The following is an 18,815-nucleotide window of genomic DNA, read 5'->3' as shown; positions in this document are numbered from 1 at the left end:
CCGTGGAGACCCCGCCCCACGCGGCTGGGGGTCCGACCGCCGTCTCTGCCCGCGCAGGCGCACTTGCTCAGATAAGGGGGCGGGGTTCTAGCCCTCGAGGGGTGGAAAGTGAGTCAGAGCCCCTAGCTCCGTTCACGAACCCAGTTCAAGTCCGGGTGAATTCATGGTGTAAATATAACCAAGGAAACTCCTGCGGGAGCACAGGGGCCATCCATGGTGGAGGCGGAAGCCTGGCCGGTGGAGAGGAATCTGGGTGAAGAGAGAAGCAGACCCTGCTCAGGACCACGCGGCACAGTATGCAGGCCCGGAGAGTGTCAGAACGCTAATGACAGCTGCAGCTGACCTTTCCAGAACAACCGGATCTGGCCTTTGACCGCCAGCCACCGCACACTTTACCACCTGGAGGCCTGGACCAATGAGTCCTGAATCCTGCCGCCTCGAGTGAGAGGCCAGAGAGAGGCAAGGTCCCCCCGTTCAGCCCCACCTCACCCTGCCTCTGCCTGGATGCCAGCCAGGACGACTGCCAACATCCACCTGAGTCACCGCTCGGGGCAGGTGTGGCCTCCCGGTGGCCCACCCGGACACCAGTCACTGAGCTGATGAGCTTGGAACCAGAGCTGCAGCCCCGCCCTGGCTCCCTCTGCTTGCGGGCTGCTGTCTGGTGCGGTCCCCGGAGGTAGGGTCGCCAGGTCTAGCAAATAAAAGCGCGGGACGCTGTAGGAGTTGGATTTCAGATAAACAGGGACTACTTTCTCAGCCCGAGTATGTCCCGTGTCATATTTGGAACATACCTCTACTAAAAAACGTTGTCTTTCTGAAATTCAGGTCGAACCGGGCGCCCGGTGTTTTATCTGGCGACCCCTCCCCCAGACTAGAGCCGCAGCCCCCGCGCCCGCCCCTGGGTTCTCGGGCGTCCTCGGCCTACGCCCGCCAGCCAGCCGGGCCCCTGCCCAGCGCCGGGCAGCGCTGCCCTCTAGCGGACGGACCCCGGGAGGGCGGAGGCGGGCCGGGAGGCGGGGCCAGGGCCAGGGGGAGGAGCCCCTAGAGGCCACGCCCCCGCGGGAAGCAAACGCCCGGGGTTGACCCGAGCCGCCCGCCCGCGCCGCGCCCGCCGCGCCGCCCTGTCACCCCCCCCACCCCCCCGCCAGCGGCCAAAGGTTGCTGTCCCCCAGGAGGCAGCCCGGGACAGCCTCGGGATCAGAACTGGTTGGGAGGCCAGAGGTCAGTGGCTGGGGGCCAGAGGTTGGGAAATGAGACAGAGGCACAGAGACAGAGAGAGTCAGGGCGTCTCCTGACTGGTGCCTCGCCTCCTAGATTCCCTTAGATGTCCTCTAGGCCTGCAGTCTGGAGCCCCCTCCTCCAGGGGGCCCTCTGGAACTTCCCCACCAGGTGCACCTCTCCCGCGCACTCGTCTGTCTTAGCCGCCAGGCAAGTAGTCCACGGCAAGTGCGGGGCCGGGTGGAATTCACACGTGCGTCCTGAGCACCTGCTCGTGGCTTCTTAGTGACGGCTGGCACTGAGTTCCAAGAGCAACAGATTACCAAGTAGGTGCTGCTGGGGAGTTGGAGCACGAGGTGAGGCGGGAGCACGAGTGAGTTGAATTCATGTTCTCTTGACCTTCCTCGGTGGGAATCCTGTCCCTCTAAATCAGGGATGCTGGGAGAGACTGCGGCTGTGCGGGCGGGAGCCAGGGCCCCTGCCCTCGGGGCGGGGGACGCCTGCCTGCTCGCCTTGCACCTGCCCCGCCAGAGCCCAGTTTGTTCCTCAGAGGCGGGGAAGCTCCTGGGAGCCATGTGAGCTCAGCGGCAGGGGCTCCTGCGTCCAGCAGTGGAGGACGGCGGCCGCCCAAAAAGACGTGTCCACATCCTCACCCCGGTGCCTGGGAATGGGACCTTATTTGGAAAAAGGGGTCTCTGCAGATGTCTTGAATTACGGATCCTGACATGAGCGGGTCACCCTGGATTATCTGGGGGGGGGTCCCTAAAGCCAGTGACCACCATCCTCATAGGAGAGGCACAGAGGACAGACAGGCAGACACAGGGTGAGGCCACGGGACTCGAGCGAGGGGGCCACAGCCCAGGAGAGCCCGGAGACAGCAGGAGCCGAAGGAGGCAGGAAGCACCCACCCCGAGAGCACCCGAGGGTGAGCACGGCCCTGCCCACACCTGCATTCTGGACTTCCAGCCTCAGAATACTGAGAATAAAGTTCTGCTAGGTTTTTTTAAAAATTTTTTTAAATGTTTATTTATTTTTGAGAGAGAGAGCAGGAGTGGGGGAAGGGCAGAGAGAGAGGGAGACACAGAATCCAAAGCAGGCTCCAGGCTCCGAGCCATCAGCACAGAGCCCGACGCGGGGCTTGAACCCACAGACCGCGAGATCACGACCTGAGCCAAAAGCAAGAGTTGGTCACTCAACGCTCAACGGACGGAGCCCCCCAGGCGCCCCTGAGCAATTCTCCTTAAACTGGAGCTTTGTGCAGGGGCAGCATTGTAGCCAAGGAGGTTTATCCGGGGTACGATTATTGCTAATTGAAGACTTTCCCCGGGGCACCAGGCTGGCTCGGGTCAGTGGAACATCCGACGCTTGACCTCAGGGGCATGAGTTGGAGCCCCACGTTGGGCATGGAGCCGACTTTGGAAGACAACGCCTTTTGGATTCTTTGTAACTTGTTTTTCTCTCAGAATAGTCTCCCCACGGAAGATGCATCCAATTCCAAAAGTGTCCTGTGTCCTCCACCCCCCAGGAACCCTCTACTCGGGGTCCTCTCGCACCCCAAGATACAGCAGGCTAAGACAGCGAACGGACCCACGGTCAGAGAGTCAGGAGAAGCCCGGTGATGCGATTACGGCTGAGGGTCCCTGTGACCTTGTGCCAAAACGTCAGCCAGGCTCAGGGTCCTTCGAAGACTTGACTGGGGCTGGGGGATTCACAGGCCGCCAGCTGCTGCTGGCCGCGGGCAGGACGCCTGGGCTCCGGGCCACACTGACCGCCTGCCTGGCCAGGCTGCTTCAGTGTCCTTACTGCCTGGGTGGCGGCTTCCCCAGGGCGAGGGGTCTGAGACAGCAAGGTATATGCCAACACCCCCACTGTGCCAGGAGGTGGGGTCTCTGGGGGCCCCCTGGGGGCCTGGCCACCACGGCCACATGGGAATAAAACCACGGTGGGAGACACTGAGGTCAGACCCAGGGCAGAACTTTCTTACTGTAGCACCAAACCCTGGAACCTTCCGGGTCTCCGGGTCCCTGCTGCATAGACTCTCACGGGGGCTCTACGTGGGGGACGATTCCTCGGCGCCTAATGGATGGCCGACCTGGGTCTCCGAGGGGGTGAGCAACCCCTCAGAGCCACTCGCTGTAGGCCCGGAACCTTCTTTCTGATTCCACATTTCAGCCTTCAGCCAGCCTCTGATGCCACTGCCCACAGCGTCTTGGGTGTCATGTGTGGTGGTCACAGCCACCAGCCTGCCCCGCCGTGGCTATCTCTGTCCCTCCCTCCACTCCCCCACCCCACCCCTGCCCACATCCTGACCCCCTGCTGGTCTTGTAGGAGCTTCTCCAGGGATGCAGAGGTCACCAGGTCCTAGGCAGAGGCAGACTTGGCCCTGGGTGCAGGGAGTGAGGGGTCCAGGGGAGAGCCCGACATGGATCGGGTGTGGGGGTCAGGGTCTGACGGGGAGTCCCAGCATTCAGGGGGCCTGGTGACCTGTCAGACAGGGAGAGGGGCCTCTGTGCGGTGGGCCGAGGGGCGGCTCACAGAATAAGGTCAGTCCTTGGCCCCAGAGGACCGTGCCACCCGGAGGGAGAAGCAGTGGGCTAACCGCCCCCCCCCCCCCACCAGGATGGCACCCTCGGAGTTTTCATAGTTAGGGGCTCATGGCGGTGGCCAGGCGGGGCCCTGCCGAGCATTTATCATGGAAAACAGCTAAAGCCTTTGACCTGCAGGTACCCGGCCGAAAGTTAATCATTAAGGAATGGGGCACAGATTCAGCCAGAAGTCCACTCACCCAGCCCTGACGCAGGAAGGAGGAAGGTCAGACAATCCTAAACACCCACCAGGAGGCAACGGGTTACGTAAATCAGGGTCCCTTCAGGCAACAGAACATTGCATCACCCTGGAAATGGCGCGGGGGCCCTGGGCTCTCAGACCCGAGCTTGGTCCGTTCTAACGGAGAAGCGCGTGCCCCAGGGTCCCGGAGGAGGTCTGCCCCAGGACACAGGGGCCGCGGAGGTGCCCCTCAGGAAGTCCAAGGCGCTGGGGAAAACCAGTCTTTCTGGGGCCCAAGGGAAGCCTGTCTTTACCGTGACGGTTAGACCATCTCTGTGATGTAGCATCAGAACGAACACACAGCATTTCGGACTTCACTGCCAACTGCGGGTCCCCGGGAATGGGACTGAGGACTCTGGTTCTACTGAGAGAAGCAGGTCAGGGAGCAGGCGGGGGGGGGGGACGTGCAGGTGCACACGACAGCGGTGGGGGCTGAACCGCACTCCATCCACACGCGCGCGTGCCAACAGCACTCGCGGCTGACACGACAGGCGCTCGCTTCTCCGGGTTCCGGAGCCAGGACGCTGGAGGTCAGGGTCGGCTCCTGGTGAGAACTACCCGGGCTTGCAGACGGCCGCCTTCTCTGGGTGCGCGCACCTGTGGGGAGAGGTGGGGAGATGGGGGGGGAGAACCAGGGGCACTAACCCCATCACCCCCAGTCCCCTCCCAGCAGCATCACCTGGGGGGTTAGAGCTCAGGCTGTGGAGCTGGGGACGGGACTCGGGCCACAGGAAGGCTTCCCCCCTTTTACGAAAAGCGGTCACAGGTACAGTCGGCTGAAGATGAGCTAACTACACACGGGAGGTTTACACACACACACACACACACACACACACACACACACACACACGCGCCCCTTAAAAAAGTCCCCTGAAATCACAGGGAAGTTTGCCAAAGTATCCCCCTGTGGCACCCCCAAAGTCATCACCGTGGGGACAGCCACAGCCATGCTTATTCTGGGTCGGTCTGTCGCGCCCACGTGGTTCTCTGCGGGTTCCCGGTGGCCCTCTCTGCCGGAGTCAGGCCGGTGCCCCCGCGGGACAGAGCTGGACCCAGGCCCCCGCCCTGGGCTTCTAGCTGCGCCCTGGGCTGGGAGAGAGTCACCCGAGCCAGGGGCCGGGACTCCTACCTCCCTCGCGCCCCCTTCCTAAGGAATAAAGCCAACTTTTGGTCACTTAAAAATGCCGAAATACATACGCGTCATTACAAAGCGGACAGGGGCCCTCTCCTCCTCCCAGCCCATCCCCCAAGGGGAGCGCGGTTAACCAGCCTGCTTCCGAACACAAACACGCACACGTTATGCCGGTGCGGCCGCACGCACACCACGGGCTCGCCGCCCACGCACACGGAGGCACGCCCGTCTGTTCGTCACAAACACGGTATCATTGTACACGGAGCGCTTTGCGATTTGCTTTCGTCGTTGTAGCGGGTTGAGCGGTGCCCCCACGCGGCAGTTATGTCCGCCTGGAACCCGAGTGTGGCCTTTGTGATCTTGGCAGAGGTGCTCGAGGATCTCGAGGGGAGATCGCCCCGGATCACCTGGACGGGCCCTGCTCCCAGCCGCTGCCCTTGCAAGAGGAGAGGACACCGCGGGAATCGGGCTGGGGCCCGGATAACTCCTGCCCCTGGCCCCCATCCCCTGCAGACAGAGATGGCCGGCGCCTGGGGAGGTGGCCCTGAGCTCCTGCCAGTATCCAAACCATCCTGCCCCGCCCCCCCCCCCCCCCCACCTGGAGGCCCTGAGAACTCCCAAGCTTCCTCCCCTCTCCAGAAGCCCCCCCACACTGAGAAAGTGACCCTCCTCCCTGCGTGCCTGGAGCCCCCACCCCTGATGGGGAGGTGGCCCCCCAGACGAGCCCCCCCTCCCCCCGCCCCCGCCTCCTTATCCCGGCCGGAGTGAGCCCTCTGGGCCACGCACTCACCGGCCGTTGGTCTGCGCCCCGTCCACGGTGATCCTGGGCCTTCCGGGCTGAAGTTCCACATCCAGAGCCCTCGTCAAGGGCCCTCAGGACCCCGTGCCAGCTGAGACCTCCAACCTCACACCTGCTGTGGTGTCTGCGGTTTCATACCTGTCCGTGGCCTCTGGGCCTCTGCGTACTCTGTTCCTCTGCTGGAACCGCACTCCTGCCCGGCCGCCCCCGTCCCTCATCCTGGAGGTCCCAGACATCACCCTCCCTGGGCCTGGCCTGGGTCCCCACCACGTGCTGGGCTTCTCATGCTCACCCCTCCCAGGGGACGACGTGGCCCCTGACCTCGGTCCAAAGGTCAGCGGGGCCCAGGGCAGTGGGATGGGTTATCCCTGGAAGGGCAGTCTTCCCGGGAGCCATTTTCCCTGTGACATACTTGCGCTCAAGACTACGGGGTACCAGCACCCGGGAGTTTTAGTCGGACGTGTGACTATCCAGAGGAAGACGACGTTTCCCAGCCATCTTTGCAGCAAATAAGGTCATGTGACTCAGCTTACAGGCACTTGAACAGAAGTGATAGATTATTTCCAGGTCCTTAAAGGGAGAGGCGTGCTTTTCACTTCTTTGCTCTTCCTCCGTGCTGGAGTGTGGAGGTGATGGCTGGAGCTGCGGCAGCCATTTTTGACCACAAGACAGAAACCATGTCTTGAGGACTGCAGCACAGAAGGCAGGAGTTTAAGTTCCTGACAACAGGGGTTCTCAGCCCTTGGATGCTTACCCTCTGAGCACAATGTGAGAGATAAATAAACTCTTCTCCTGATTAAGCCACTTTTATTTCAGGGCCCCTTGGTGACACCTGTTATGCTTCATGAATTCTTGGGCCTGTGATGTAGACGATGTAACTACTCGATCTGTGTAGTGAGTTGGATAGTGTCCCCCCAGACTCATATCCACTTGGAACCTCAGAATGTGGCCTACTTGGAAATAGAGTCTTTGAAGGCCAGGTGTGAAGACGCAAAGACAGAGAGGGGACACACAGGGGGACGGCCGCCATGTGACAATGCAGGGGAGAGACGGCAGCGGTGCAGCCACAGGCCAAGAAGCACCAAGGATGCGGGAGAAGCAGGAAGGACCCTCCCCCAGAGCCTCCCCAGGGATGCCCCCCCCACCTCCGTTTCAGACTTCCGGTCTCCACAGCCGTGACCGAATGGATTCCTTTGTCTTCCGCCAGCCCGTCTGTGATACTTTGTTACAGCAGGCAGTTATGACCTAGGAAACCAACGTGGTGTGCAGGGTGTTCCGGTGTTTTTTTGCTCTTTTGCAAAATTACAGATTAATGACGCCCCTCCTGGGTGCTGTGGACTGTAGGAATAAATGACAGCTGCTGACCGTGTGGGGCCTCTTGTGCTCGCGCATGGCGGGCGCCTGCTCTCTCACCCCACCCACCAAAACTCATCTGCCGAAGCAGCTGGCGCTTCCCAGTCGGGCACGGGCCGCCGTTGCCACGGGGATCCATCACGGCGACACCCCGTGTCACCGATGGGATGCAACACACGGGACTTTGCACTGACGCAGACCTGGTCACCGCACACCAGACCCGACTCCTGCCCAGGGCTGGCTCACCGTTGGGGGGGGGGTGGGTAGGCGGACACCGCCTGGGTGGGTGACCCTAGCTCCTGGCAAATGACTCCATCAGACTTGGACCCTCCCTCGGGCTATGCATCTCGCCTCCGACCTCACCCCTGCGCTGCTTCTCCAAGCCAAGGAGCTGAGGGGCCGTGGGTTTCGCCTGCAATCTGCAAGGTGCTTCTTTCATCACAAAGGACACCCCGTGGCGGGCCGGGGCTCGCGGTGGCCGGGCCCTCCACGCGTCCTGCCGCCCCAGCACGTGGTGTTGCTGACCCTTCCCCAGGGTTCGCTTACGAGGATTTCTGACTCCACCTCTGTGCCCTCTTCCGGCCTGAGCACCAGGGCTGCCCCCAGACAGGCACACGTCCGCTTGATCCCCTCCTGGGTAATGACCAGGACGAAAGGGTGGGGGTGGGGCTGCATAGGTCTTCTTCGGATATGCAGTATTCTACCCTGACCCTCCTGAGCAGGATGCTTTGTCTTTCCTCCCAGGGCACCCTCTGGCCGGCCAGGGGACCCATGGGACGCAAAGTTGATGCTGGTCGAACAACCTGGACCCCCCAGCGCGACTGTCCAGACCCTAGACCCAAGGACAACCTGGTTGAGGACACTGGGTGCCTGCAGAAATCACTGGCCATCTGCTCGCTGCGATTTTCTGGAACACCAGCCTCCCGGGTGCCGGGGACAGCCGTGCACTGACTGTGTCTCACTGGGAGCACTCAAACTGCAAAACCACACGGGAGTTCATCTTTTCCACAAATGCGTTCGAACAACTAGATAGCCATGTGCAAAAAAGCCCAACAAAGAAAAATCCCAAAACACAGAACCAAAAACCAAACTACTCCCTTGATCTATCTCCTGCACCACGTACAAAAGTTAGCTCTAATGCAATCGCTGACGTACATGTAAAACTTAATACAGTAACTCCCCCCCACCCCCATCCACAGGGGATACATCCCAAGACCCCCCAGTGGATGCGGATGGTACTGAACCCTACATGGGCAGACCTATGTTAAAGTTTCATTCGTAAATCAGTGGCTGAAACAGTAACTAAAAGTTGAATGGCTGTAGCAATATGCCGTAATAAAGTAACAGGGCTGCGGGCTCTCTGTCACAACATCTCACTGCCCTGAGGGGGCCCCTCTCCTGAGGCTCTGGGAGGATGAGGTGCCCACGTGATGGGATGAAGGCGGCCAGATCTGCCAGAAGGAGGGTCACGTGGTTCTGGACCCCGGCGACGGGTGGGGGGGGGGGGGGGAGGGAGGGGGTGGTAAGCGGCAGACGCAGCTGTTGCAAAACCTCTAGAAGAAAACCCAGATGTTTGCACTGCTCAGTTAGGCAAAGATTTCTTAGATGTGACAGACGTGAAATGCGCAAACCACAGGAGGAAAAAATGGGTCACTTGGACTCCGTGGACCTCAGGAGCTTGCGCTCTTTTATGTTACTTCATTTCCTTTTTTTGGGGATCTTGCGCTCTTTGAAAGACACTCAAGGGAAACAGAAGACGAGCCACAGACGGGGAGAAAATCTTTGCAGATCACCTGTTTGATAATGTCGCGGCAACGATGATACAAAGGACTCTCAAAGCTCAATGACAAGGAAACAACACAGTAAAAAGAAAACAGGGAAAAATACATTTAAAAACATACACGTTTTAGCAGGGAAGCCATACGGGTGGTTAAGAAGCTCCTGGAAAAAAAAATGTTCGACATCGTCAGTCGACAGGGAAATGCGGGTCCAGCCACAAAGAGACACCGCGGCGCGCTCGCCAGCGCGGCCAGAGCTCCCGCTCCCGCCAGCTGGTGCCGCGAGGACCAGGACCCTGGGCGACGCCCCGCTGACCCCAGCCCGGCGGAGTCCGGGCTCACATCTCTGCCAGCCTCCCCCGCGCGGGAAGGGAAAACGCACCCTCTCACGAAACCCAAGGCGACGTTGAAGGCAGCCGGGCCCCCGCCCCTGCCCCCCACGTCCGCGGCAGCGCCGACCGAGCCCGGCACCGGTGCGGGCGCGCGGCTCCGCGGGCACACGGGCGCTCAGTGAATTTCTGGCTTCTGCCGGCGACAGGCCAGACCCCAAGGCTGTCCCTGCTCTCTTCCGTTTATGGGCCGCGGGGGCGCCGATCAGGGCCGGGGCTGCGGGGGCTGGAAGGGAGGGGGCCCGCTGGTGGGGGCGCTGCGGGGCTGCACACAGACACCCCGGCGGAACCGCGCACAGAGAAGGGCGCACTCACCGCGTTCCCCGAAAAATGGAAGAAGCGGGCCAAGGCTCGCACTGCGTCCGTCCACCCCTCCTCCGGGCCCGCCGGGTGGCTGGCGCCGGACGCCCCCTCCGCGCCCCCACGCGCCCGACCCCTCCCCAGGGCGCCCTGCCGGCGGCCGGCTCGTCCCTCCGCCCGGCGGGTCCGCCGCAGCTCGCGGTGACGGCTCGCGGCGACAGCCCCGCCGCCAAAGCCCGGGGGTGCGGGGCCGGGGCGGGGCCGCGGGTGCCCCCCCTCCGCCACCCGCCCCTCCCCCGCCAGCCCCCGCCGCTCCTCCCGCGCCCCCTCCCCTCCCCGCCGCTCCCCGGCGCCCCTCCCCTCCTCCCCCCGCCCGCGTCTCTCTCCCGGCGCCCCTCCCCGCCTCCTCCCGCGCCCCCGCCCCTGCTCCGCGCCCGCGCTCGCGCTCGCGGCCCCGCCCGGGCCGACGGGCGGAGTGCGCCCTCGCGTGGACGTGGACGCGGGCGCGGGCGCGGGCGCGCGGGGAGGCGGCGGCGGAGGGCGGCCGTTGCGGGCCGGCCCGCGGGGCTGAGGCCGAGCCGAGCCGGGCCCGCGCCCGCGGGGGGCCCACCATGCGGCGGCTGCGGCGCCTGGCGCACCTGGCGCTCTTCTGCCCCTTCTCCAAGGGCCTGCAGGTAGGCGCCCCCACCCCCCCCACCCCCCACCCCGGCCTCCGTGCCGCCCGCGGGCCGGGAGGGCCTGCGGTCGGGACGTGGCGGGCCGGCGGGGGCTGCGGGGTGGCCGCCCCGGCCCGCGGGGCCGCAGAAGCCCCTCCCCCACGGGCGGGACCCCTCCCCCACCCCCCTTCCCAGAGGCCCGGAAACCGCGCCGAGCCCGCGCCGGCCCCTCACTTGGAAGAGGTGAGGTTGGTTTTCCTGTTGTGGAAAACTTGGGACCCGCAGAAACGCCGTCAGAAGGACATAACCCCCCCCGTGGGTCGTCTCCCAGCCGGCCCGACCTCAGGGGTGTGCCCTGACCCCACCATGACCTTGGACGAGTCTCCGTCCCCGCCAGGGGGCCGCTGTCTGCGGGGGAAGCGCAGGCTGCCTTGGGAACCACGGTGGGAAGCCTGTCACCGCTGCTTTGGGTGGTCGGGGCCAGGCCCGCCCCCGAGACCGAAATGCACCTGTCCTCCGCAGCCCTGTTCCGAGCAGCCCACACCTCCCTGGCCTCTGCAGGCCGTCCTGGGGCAAGAGGGTCCCTGCCGTGGTGCGCCCTTGGCCCCGGCCTGGCTGTCCTCCCGTCCCCTCCGGGAAGAAGCCTGGGAGTCAGGAAACATTCGGGTTTTGTGTCCGTGGGGGACGCCTTCCCTGCCCACCTGGGCCTCAGGGTGCATCCTGGTCTCCACCCAGCCCTGGGCAAGATGGGAGCGGAGGGGTCTGAGGGCGCACCCCCAGGCCTGGGAAGTGGGGTGTGCCCTCCCCGCCCTCCCACCCCATCCTGAGGGAGGGGCCTTGACCAGGTTGCTGCAGAGGAGGCCCAGAGCTTGACCTAGGTACTGGGACAGTCTGGTTCCCAGGGGTTGGAGCCAGCCCCGCCCACCTGCTATTAAGGGGCCACATTCAGAGCCTCAGTCTCCCTGTCGGTGAAACATCCTTCTGGGCTAGAGGTAAGGGTTGGTGCCATGGTGCGCGTGGGGTGCTGGTGCATGGGTGACGTGGCTGTTACTGACCCCTGAGTGATTCTCCTTACTCCCCAAGTGGCTTGATTAGGAACTGAGGCCAGGTGGGATCGGGGAGCTGCATGGGACTCGCCTGAGAGTAAGCCTGTCCTGCCCCAGGGGCTCACTCACTGGTGGGAGACGGGACGCTTGGAGGGCAGGCACGGCTCCTAGAGGAAGGACCCATGTAACCCATCCAGGACCCAGAGCGTGGGGACCGCATACTGGGAGAGCGTGGAGGGAGTCTGGCAGGACCGAGGTGCTATCTGTGCTGGGCCCTGTAGGCAGGCTCCTGGGCCCACGGTCACCCCGTGTGCCTGGGTCCGCCCCAGGTCCCGCCCCCCCCCCCCCCCCCCCCCCCCCGAGGCCCAGCGCTGCTCCGGCCTGTCCTCCTCCTACCCATCAACCTCTGACCCCTGCCGCCAGCCTTCAGGGCCCTCTGGGAGCTGAATGCCCACCCAAGGCCCCGCTCCCGCCACCTCGCGGCATTGTGCGCCGCCGGCCGGAAGTCTTCTGACCTTGTCCTGCCACAGCGACACCCCCCCAGCTCCCGGCCCCCCATCCACTGTTTCTCTGCTTTCCTGTTTTTCATTTTGAACAAATGTGACGGAAGCAGATGTGGTGGCAGGGACAAGGAGGGCTGAGGCCCAAGCCTTCCTGTTGTTCCCTGGTCCTTGCTGCCCCTCAGCGGCCCCTGGAGCTCCCCGGGGCCCTCCTGCCGCAGCCCCTCCCAGGGCGGGAGCCAGGGAATCGGGAGGTGAGGCCCCCACCCTGTCCTCACTGGAGAGCCGGTGGCCCTGTCTCTCAGCGCCAGCCCCAGCCTTCAGCTAGCCGGGACCCCGGGCTACGAGGACTGGAGCCGCCGCCCTGGGGCACGTAGTGTGGCTGGAGGGAGGTGGGGGGGCACGGGGACCTGAAGCTCTGGGCCCTCCTGCTCTCCTGGCCCCCCGGGTCCCAGCCCTTTCCTCTGGGGTTCACCCCCCCCCCGACTGAGACATTGGTAACCCCATCCCCTCAGTTGGCTGCTCTAGGACGGCCGTCTGGGAGGCCTGTGATCTGCCAGGGTGGGGGGTGGGGCTGGGAGGTGGTGTCCCTGGAACCCAGGGGTTTGGGAGCTGGGTGGGACACCGAACCCTCAGCCCACCTGCTTGTGCACGGGTCTGGGGCCCTCACGTCCTGCGATTCTGCTCGTCAGCTGGGGAAACCTGGCAGAGGGGGCTGAACCCCCACAGAAGCTGTCCCCCGCCCACCCAGACATCTGGGACAGGGCCTCTGGCAGCGGGGACAGGGGCTATTTATCTTATTTATTGTTTACTGCGGGAAAATACACACCATGTGAAGTTTAGCATCTCAACCATTCTTGAGGGCACAGTTCAGGGGCGTCAGGCACATTCACGCGGTCGTGCAGCCGTCCCCCGAACGCGTTCATCTTCCCAGACTGGACCCTCCCCTCCCCGCCACGCCTGCGGATCCGACTTCTCCAGGGCCTCCTGTGAGTGGGTCCTACAGGACTTGTCCTTCTGTGTGTGACAGGCTCATCTGAGGACAGTGATCTCAAGGTTCATCCGCGTTGTAGCCTGCGTTGGGATTCCCTGCCTTTTAAAGAGCGGATGACGTTCCACGGTGTGGACGGACCCTGTTTTGTTTCCCCCCTCACCGGTCGGTCGACCCTTGGGTTGTGTCTCTCTTTGGCCCTCGGGACAATGCGGCCGTTCTCGTGGGTGTGCGAGGTCGTGTCCCTTCCAGGCTCCCCGGGTGAGGGCTGCTGAGACCCTGCCCCCTGTGGCAGCGCCCCCCGGCCCCGGCCCCCGTGCTGGCCCTGGCCCAGCTGGAACTGCCCACCGGTCAGAGGACAGGGTGCACGGGTGGTGATTTTCCACCTCGACCTCGTGCAGAGGTTACAACGTCGTCGTGAAATGAGGACAAGATGGGAGAGAATTTGTCAAAAAAGGTCTTTATTCGTCAAAGTAGACTTGCCTACTCTAGGTGTCCCTTCGGTTTGAAATTAAATCACCCTGCCTGCGTGATTTAAAAGTCTGGGAGCACCGGGCAGCGGCCCCCAGCCCGGAGTGGGTGCACCGAGGGCGGAGGGAGACTGGGAGGAGAGACGTAGGGAGTGCCCCCGGGTGGTGGGCAGCTTTGGAAGCCGGAGCCGGGCAGGGTGCTGGCCCGGGGGTGGGGGTGGGGGGTAGGCCGGGAAGGCCGGGGTCAGTGGAGGGGGAGGTAAATGCACCCCGAATGTGGCGCTTCCTCTCTCCCCCCAGGGCCGGCTCCCGGGCCTCCGGGTCAAGTACGTCTTCCTGCTGTGGCTGGGCATCTTTGTGGGCAGCTGGCTGGTGTATGTGCACTACTCGACCTACGCGGAGCTCTGCCGCGGGCACGTCTGCCAGGTGGTTATCGTAAGTGTCACCTCGCGGGCTGGCGCGGGGCCGGGGGCGGGGGCGGCATGCCCTGGACCCTCAAGATGCCAGCAGGGTGGGCTTTCAGGTGGGCCCAGGAGCGCCGTGTAGAGCCGTCTCTGGCTGGCTGCGGAAGAGACGGGGTGGCGGGGAAGGGGGGGGACCGTGGGGACGCCATTGCAGGTGTGCAGGACGGCATGGGCTGGCAGCTGGGAGCATTCACAGAGGTCTGGGGGGAGGACTTTCAGCAGGGAGACTGGGATGGACAGATGTGGGTGGCCTCGAGGGCCCCTCGCTAGGGAAGGCTGTGAGGCATGGTCCTCAGAGCCTCCCGTGGTGGGGAGGGAGGTGGTCACTGCCTGTGGCCTCAGGGAATGTGACGTGTGTGAGCCACTCATGAGCGTGTATGTTTGTGGGTGTGCGTGGGAGGGGAGGGGCGTGACGAGCTTGCGTATGCTCATACACGTGAAGGCACGCGGACTCGTGTGTGCACGCCTAGCTCACGCCCTGCTTCTGTGGACACTCGGTGACTCGGGCGGGAGGTAGGGGCCGCGCCAGCCCACGGGGCACCGACAAGCCCCAGGCTCTTCTGACCCCCCTCGGCACCCTGCCTGGCCTTCTCCCGGGCAGTCTGGAGCCCCTGGCGAGCGGGTGGCCAGGGTACTGCCGCCCCCTCGATGGGCCTGCAGGACCCACCCTGGAGCATCAGGAACTGGGGGCTCTGCACCTGCCCCACCGCAGCCGGGCAGCCTGAAAGATGAAGGGGGCCTTGTCTCCGGGGGTGGGGGGTGCTGTGTGGGGCTGAAGCTGGCCACGGGAGGGCTCAGACAGGCCAGCTCTGGCCCAGAGCCCCCAGGGGCCCCAACTGGGAAGGTCCAGACGTGGCAGTGGGGAGGGAGTGGGGGGTCCGGAGGTGGGAGAACCCATGTGATGGGGTTTTCAAGAGTGTTGGTTAAGCACCTCCTCAGGACAGGCCAGCACCGGGCCCCGAGGACACGGTGTCCACACTGGGGGAACGGCTTTCCCATTTCCTGCCTGTTCTCGGTTGCCTCCAGGAACCAGGCCTGAGCTGGGCGCCAGACACAGGGCTCTGCCCTCACGGTCCAGGGGGTCCGGGGACACATGAGGGCAGATGGGGGGGGGGGGCTCTGGGTGGGGAGAGGCCCTGCTGTGTGGACAGCTCAGTGGGCCCGGGGAGCTAGGTGCAGGGCGGGCGACCTGGGGCCCTGGGAGGCCTGTGGTGAGGGTTGTGGAGGGCTGTGGGGGGATGCAGAGTGGCTGGGGTGAGGGTGGTGGGTGGGGAAGGTTCAGGCAGGAGGTGCGGGCTGGGAATCTGGCTTAGGGGTGCAGGGAGCAGCCAACTAGAGGGTCAGCTGGTGTTTCTGAGCCTGAGGGTCCGCTGGGGGCCCAGCAGGGGACTGCCCCTCTCCCAACAAGGGGGACTGTAGCTCCTCCCTCCCCCCACCCTCCCCCAGGGTCTCTCGGCTGCTGAGCGCCTGGCCCTCAGTCCATGAGGACGTGTCTGCCTCGTGGGGGTATCTTCTGTCTCGCACAGGCCCCACAGCGTGTGCACGACCACGCGGCAGGGCCACGGGCAGGAGTTCGGGTCAGGTTCTCCGCGGCCTCTGGCTGTCTGGTGGGTACTAGCCTTGAGCCCCTGCCGCGGCCCGTGTGCAGGAGGGAAGCAGGCTGGGAGGCGAGGCGACACGCTGCCCCCTCAGCCTCTGTGGGAGCCCCTCCCCGGGCCCAGAGGACAGTGCGCCCCCGCCCACCCACCTCCAAGGCCCTGCAGTTCTGTGGGGTTCTGGGGGGGGTGGTCACACCCCTCGTGGCGGAGGGCGTCCCTACGAGGCGGGCGAATGGGATTTTCTTTTCTTTTGCCATCTTGATGACGGCATCGTTTGCGTGGCGCTGCGGCACGGACCCTCCTTCCCGGCTCCCTGAGCTGAGCCACGGCCTCTGGGTTTTGTCCCTGGGCCTGCCCGCCTCCCCCCCCCCCCCCACCCCGCACTTTGGGCGCCTCGCTCTCCTTCCTCCAAGCCCGGCTCGGCAAGGGCCTGGGCTCCATGGCAACGGCGATGCACTTCCAGGAATGCACCCCACAAGCTCCGGTGCTCCAGATGGCCCCGCACCTCCCGCCTCGGGGGGGAAGGGCCGCACTCCGTCACCGCTAAGCTTTCCCACCCTCCTCAGGGTCAGCCCAGACCCCCGGGCTTCAGGGGGCCGCAAAGGAGGGGGCCCCACCTGGTTATCGCTGCAAGCGGCTGGCTGGCTGTGGGTCTGGCTAAGCCCCGGGTGACGGACACGGGGAGGGGCCGCGCCAGTGCCCCCAGCTGGCCCCCAGGCTCCCTGTACGCCACCCTCGGGGCAGAGGCGGGGCCCACGCCAGGGAGCAGCAGACTCCCAGACCTGGCAGGTGGGGGGCTGGGTGGCGGGGGGCAGCTCTCAGGCCGCGGTGAGCAGAGGCCCTTGCCAGCTGCTCTGGGCGGTGCCTTGGCCCTCCGCTGAGCCTCAGGTGTGGCCGGAGGCTGCAGGTTGCCGGCTGCAGTGGTGGCGGTGGTGGTGGTACCCTCCCAGATGGGGTGTGGCTTGGGAACCAGGGGGCACCTGGCAGGTGTGGTGGGGCCTCGAGCTGCCCACCCGGGGTGCCCCACGTGGGTGATGGGGTGAGGACTCGGCCTGGGGAGGGGCCCCACCTCCTCAGGCCGCTCCCTGGTGTCCCCACCCGCAGTGTGACCAGTACCGCAAGGGCATCATCTCCGGCTCCATCTGCCAGGACTTGTGCAACTTGCACAAGGTGGAGTGGAGGGCCTGCCTCTCCTCCGTTCCTGGCCGGCAGGTAAGCCCAGCGGGGTCGCAGGGTCGGGTGTGGGGCAGGCCCTCCGCGCTCTGTCACCCCCCGCCCCACCGACGTCTGCACAGAGGGCTCCTCTGGCCCCGCCCAGGTATACAGCGGGCTGTGGCAGGGCAAGGAGGTGACCATCAAGTGTGGCATCGAGGAGGGCCTCAACTCCAAGGCCAGGTCGGACGCGGCCCCCCGGCAGGAGCTGGTACTGTTTGACAAGCCCACACGGGGCACCTCGATTAAGGAGTTCCGAGAGATGACCCTCAGCTTTCTCAAGGTCAGCTGGCTCCTGCGAGTTGGGTGTGGAGTTGACCCCAGGAACGTGTGCACAGGGCAGGAGGCAGGCTGGGTCGGGGCCGTACCCACCGGACAGGGGTCTGGCTAGACCTCGGCTGCAAGCAGACGCTTGCTCAGGGGGCCACCCCCTGGGTGCAGAGGACCCGTTCCCTGGCCCGGGGCATCTGTGGGGGGAGCAGGGAGCTGTGTGTGCATGGGAGGTGGGGGTGGGTGGGAGCAGATGAGAAGTCGCCGGCCCGGCACACCTCTCACCTCTGTGCTGAGGTGCCCACTCCCAAGCTCCCTGAGCACCAGTGGAGACCAGAAAGCCCCAGGAACGGCTCCTGGACAAAGGAAGGTGTGCCAGTGGCCAGGGAGGGCTCCCAGGAGGTGGTGAGAGGTCTTCCCACATCCCCGGGTCGTCCCCTCCTGCTTGTGTGCGCTTGGACGGGCTCTCCCAAGCCGGCCGATGCACGGGGTTCCCAGGGTCTCAACCAAGTAGGCCAAGGCTGGCATCCTGCCAGCCTCGAAACCCACCATGAGGTCAAGCCCACGGGCCCTGAAATGACTCGGTTTCCCTCTCCCTCGGTCTCCGATGTCAGGCGAACCTGGGGGACCTGCCGTCCCTGCCGGCGCTGGTCGGGCGGGTCCTGCTCATGGCGGACTTCAACAAGGACAGCAGGGTGTCCCTGGCGGAGGCCAAGTCGGTGTGGGCCCTGCTGCAGCGGAACGAGTTTCTGCTGCTGCTGTCCCTGCAGGAGGACCACGCCTCCAGGCTGCTGGGCTCCTGTGGGGACCTCTACGTCACCGAGGGCGTCCCACACGGCTCCTGGCACGGGGCCGCTCTCCCACCCCTCCTGCGCCCGCTGCTGCCCTCCGCCCTGCACACGGCCCTCCAGCAGTGGCTGGGGCCCGCGTGGCCCTGGAGGGCCAAGATCGCCATCGGGCTCCTGGAGTTCGTGGAGGAGCTTTTCCACGGGGCCTACGGGACCTTCTACATGTGCGAGACCACGCTGGCCAACGTGGGCTACACGGCCAAGTACGACTTCAAGATGGCGGACCTGCAGCAGGTGGCGCCCGAGGCCGCCGTGCGCCGCTTCCTGCGGGGCCGCCACTGCGAGCACAGCGCGGACTGCACGTACGGCCGGGACTGCAGGGCCCCTTGCGACAAGCTCATGCGCCAGTGCAAGGGCGACCTCATCCAGCCCAACCTGGCCAAGGTGTGCGAGCTGCTGCGGGACTACCTGCTGCCCGGCGCCCCCGCCGACCTGCGCGAGGAGCTGGGCAAGCAGCTGCGCACCTGCACCACGCTGAGCGGGCTGGCCAGCCAGGTGGAGGCGCACCACTCCCTGGTGCTGAGCCACCTCAAGACCCTGCTCTGGAAGAAGATCTCCAACACCAAGTACTCCTGAGGGGCGCCCCCCTCCCGCCCTCCCGCCCACCAGGGGGCGCCCGGGGCCCTAGCGAGCCACTCCTCCCTCCTCGCCCTGCCGGCCGGGTCTGCCAAGGGGGCCAGGGCCAGGACCGAGGCGGGGTGGGGGCCTGGCCAGGCGGCCGGTCTGCACGGAAGCCCGGCAAGTGGTGTGGAGCCCTTCCCCCACCCCCCGCCTTCCCAGCTCTCCAGACCCCACGACCCGACAGCCCCTGGCCCGACAGAGGGGCTGTGGAGCTGGACCAGGAGGCTGGGGTGGGGGCGGGGGAGCAGGACGGGCCTCCCAAGGTTTTGTTACCTTTAAGGACTCATGATGTAAATAAACAGCTTTTCTGTGAGTGCCCCGGAGTCCCTTATCCTGGACCCTAG

The 18,815-nt window shown here is 65.0% G+C and overlaps 1 protein-coding gene, 2 long non-coding RNA genes and 1 pseudogene across 30 annotated transcripts; 3 read left to right on the top strand and 1 right to left on the bottom strand.

The window, feature by feature from the left end:
- Positions 1–1,136: 1,136 nt before the first annotated feature.
- On the top strand, positions 1,137–5,976 carry LOC147575156 (uncharacterized). The gene is made up of 4 exons (XR_015243224.1): positions 1,137–1,221; positions 1,325–1,574; positions 3,942–4,029; positions 5,544–5,976. It is a non-coding gene; the product is annotated as an uncharacterized LOC147575156 (long non-coding RNA).
- On the bottom strand, positions 2,233–10,905 carry LOC147575155 (uncharacterized). Of its 22 annotated transcripts, none has more exons than XR_015243220.1 (6): positions 7,121–10,094; positions 6,388–6,513; positions 5,967–6,087; positions 4,299–5,612; positions 4,004–4,040; positions 2,233–3,702 (listed from the first exon to the last, which is right to left on the bottom strand). It is a non-coding gene; the product is annotated as an uncharacterized LOC147575155 (long non-coding RNA). The 22 variants fall into 22 exon arrangements; XR_015243212.1 differs by lacking the exon at positions 2,233–3,702 and adding an exon at positions 10,823–10,905 and having other exon boundaries at positions 3,943–5,612; positions 7,121–8,304; positions 9,230–9,269; XR_015243218.1 differs by lacking the exon at positions 2,233–3,702 and having other exon boundaries at positions 3,943–5,612; positions 7,121–7,747; positions 7,875–7,961; positions 8,178–10,103.
- Positions 2,468–2,593, top strand: LOC112861174 (U4 spliceosomal RNA; annotated as a pseudogene).
- On the top strand, positions 10,263–18,787 carry DIPK1B (divergent protein kinase domain 1B). 7 transcript variants are annotated; one of them, XM_086684478.1, is made up of 6 exons: positions 10,342–10,469; positions 13,028–13,445; positions 13,759–13,893; positions 16,625–16,732; positions 16,839–17,015; positions 17,617–18,787. In XM_086684478.1, the coding sequence occupies exons 2-6, from the start codon at positions 13,422–13,424 to the stop codon at positions 18,424–18,426; spliced, it is 1,254 nt and encodes a 417-aa protein (XP_086540604.1). In that variant the 5' UTR covers positions 10,342–10,469; positions 13,028–13,421; the 3' UTR covers positions 18,427–18,787. The 7 variants fall into 7 exon arrangements, with proteins under 7 accessions (XP_086540601.1, XP_086540600.1, XP_086540604.1 ...); XM_086684479.1 differs by lacking the exon at positions 10,342–10,469 and adding an exon at positions 11,268–11,443; XM_086684477.1 differs by lacking the exon at positions 10,342–10,469 and adding an exon at positions 12,115–12,251.
- Positions 18,788–18,815: the final 28 nt, after the last annotated feature.

This window comes from Puma concolor, chromosome D4, assembly GCF_028749965.1.
Source record: "Puma concolor isolate L17-30 chromosome D4, mPumCon1.1.hap2, whole genome shotgun sequence".
NCBI classification, from domain to species: Eukaryota; Metazoa; Chordata; class Mammalia; order Carnivora; family Felidae; genus Puma; species Puma concolor.
Note: the sequence above shows the minus strand (reverse complement) of the source record. Positions and strands in the feature narration are given on the sequence as shown.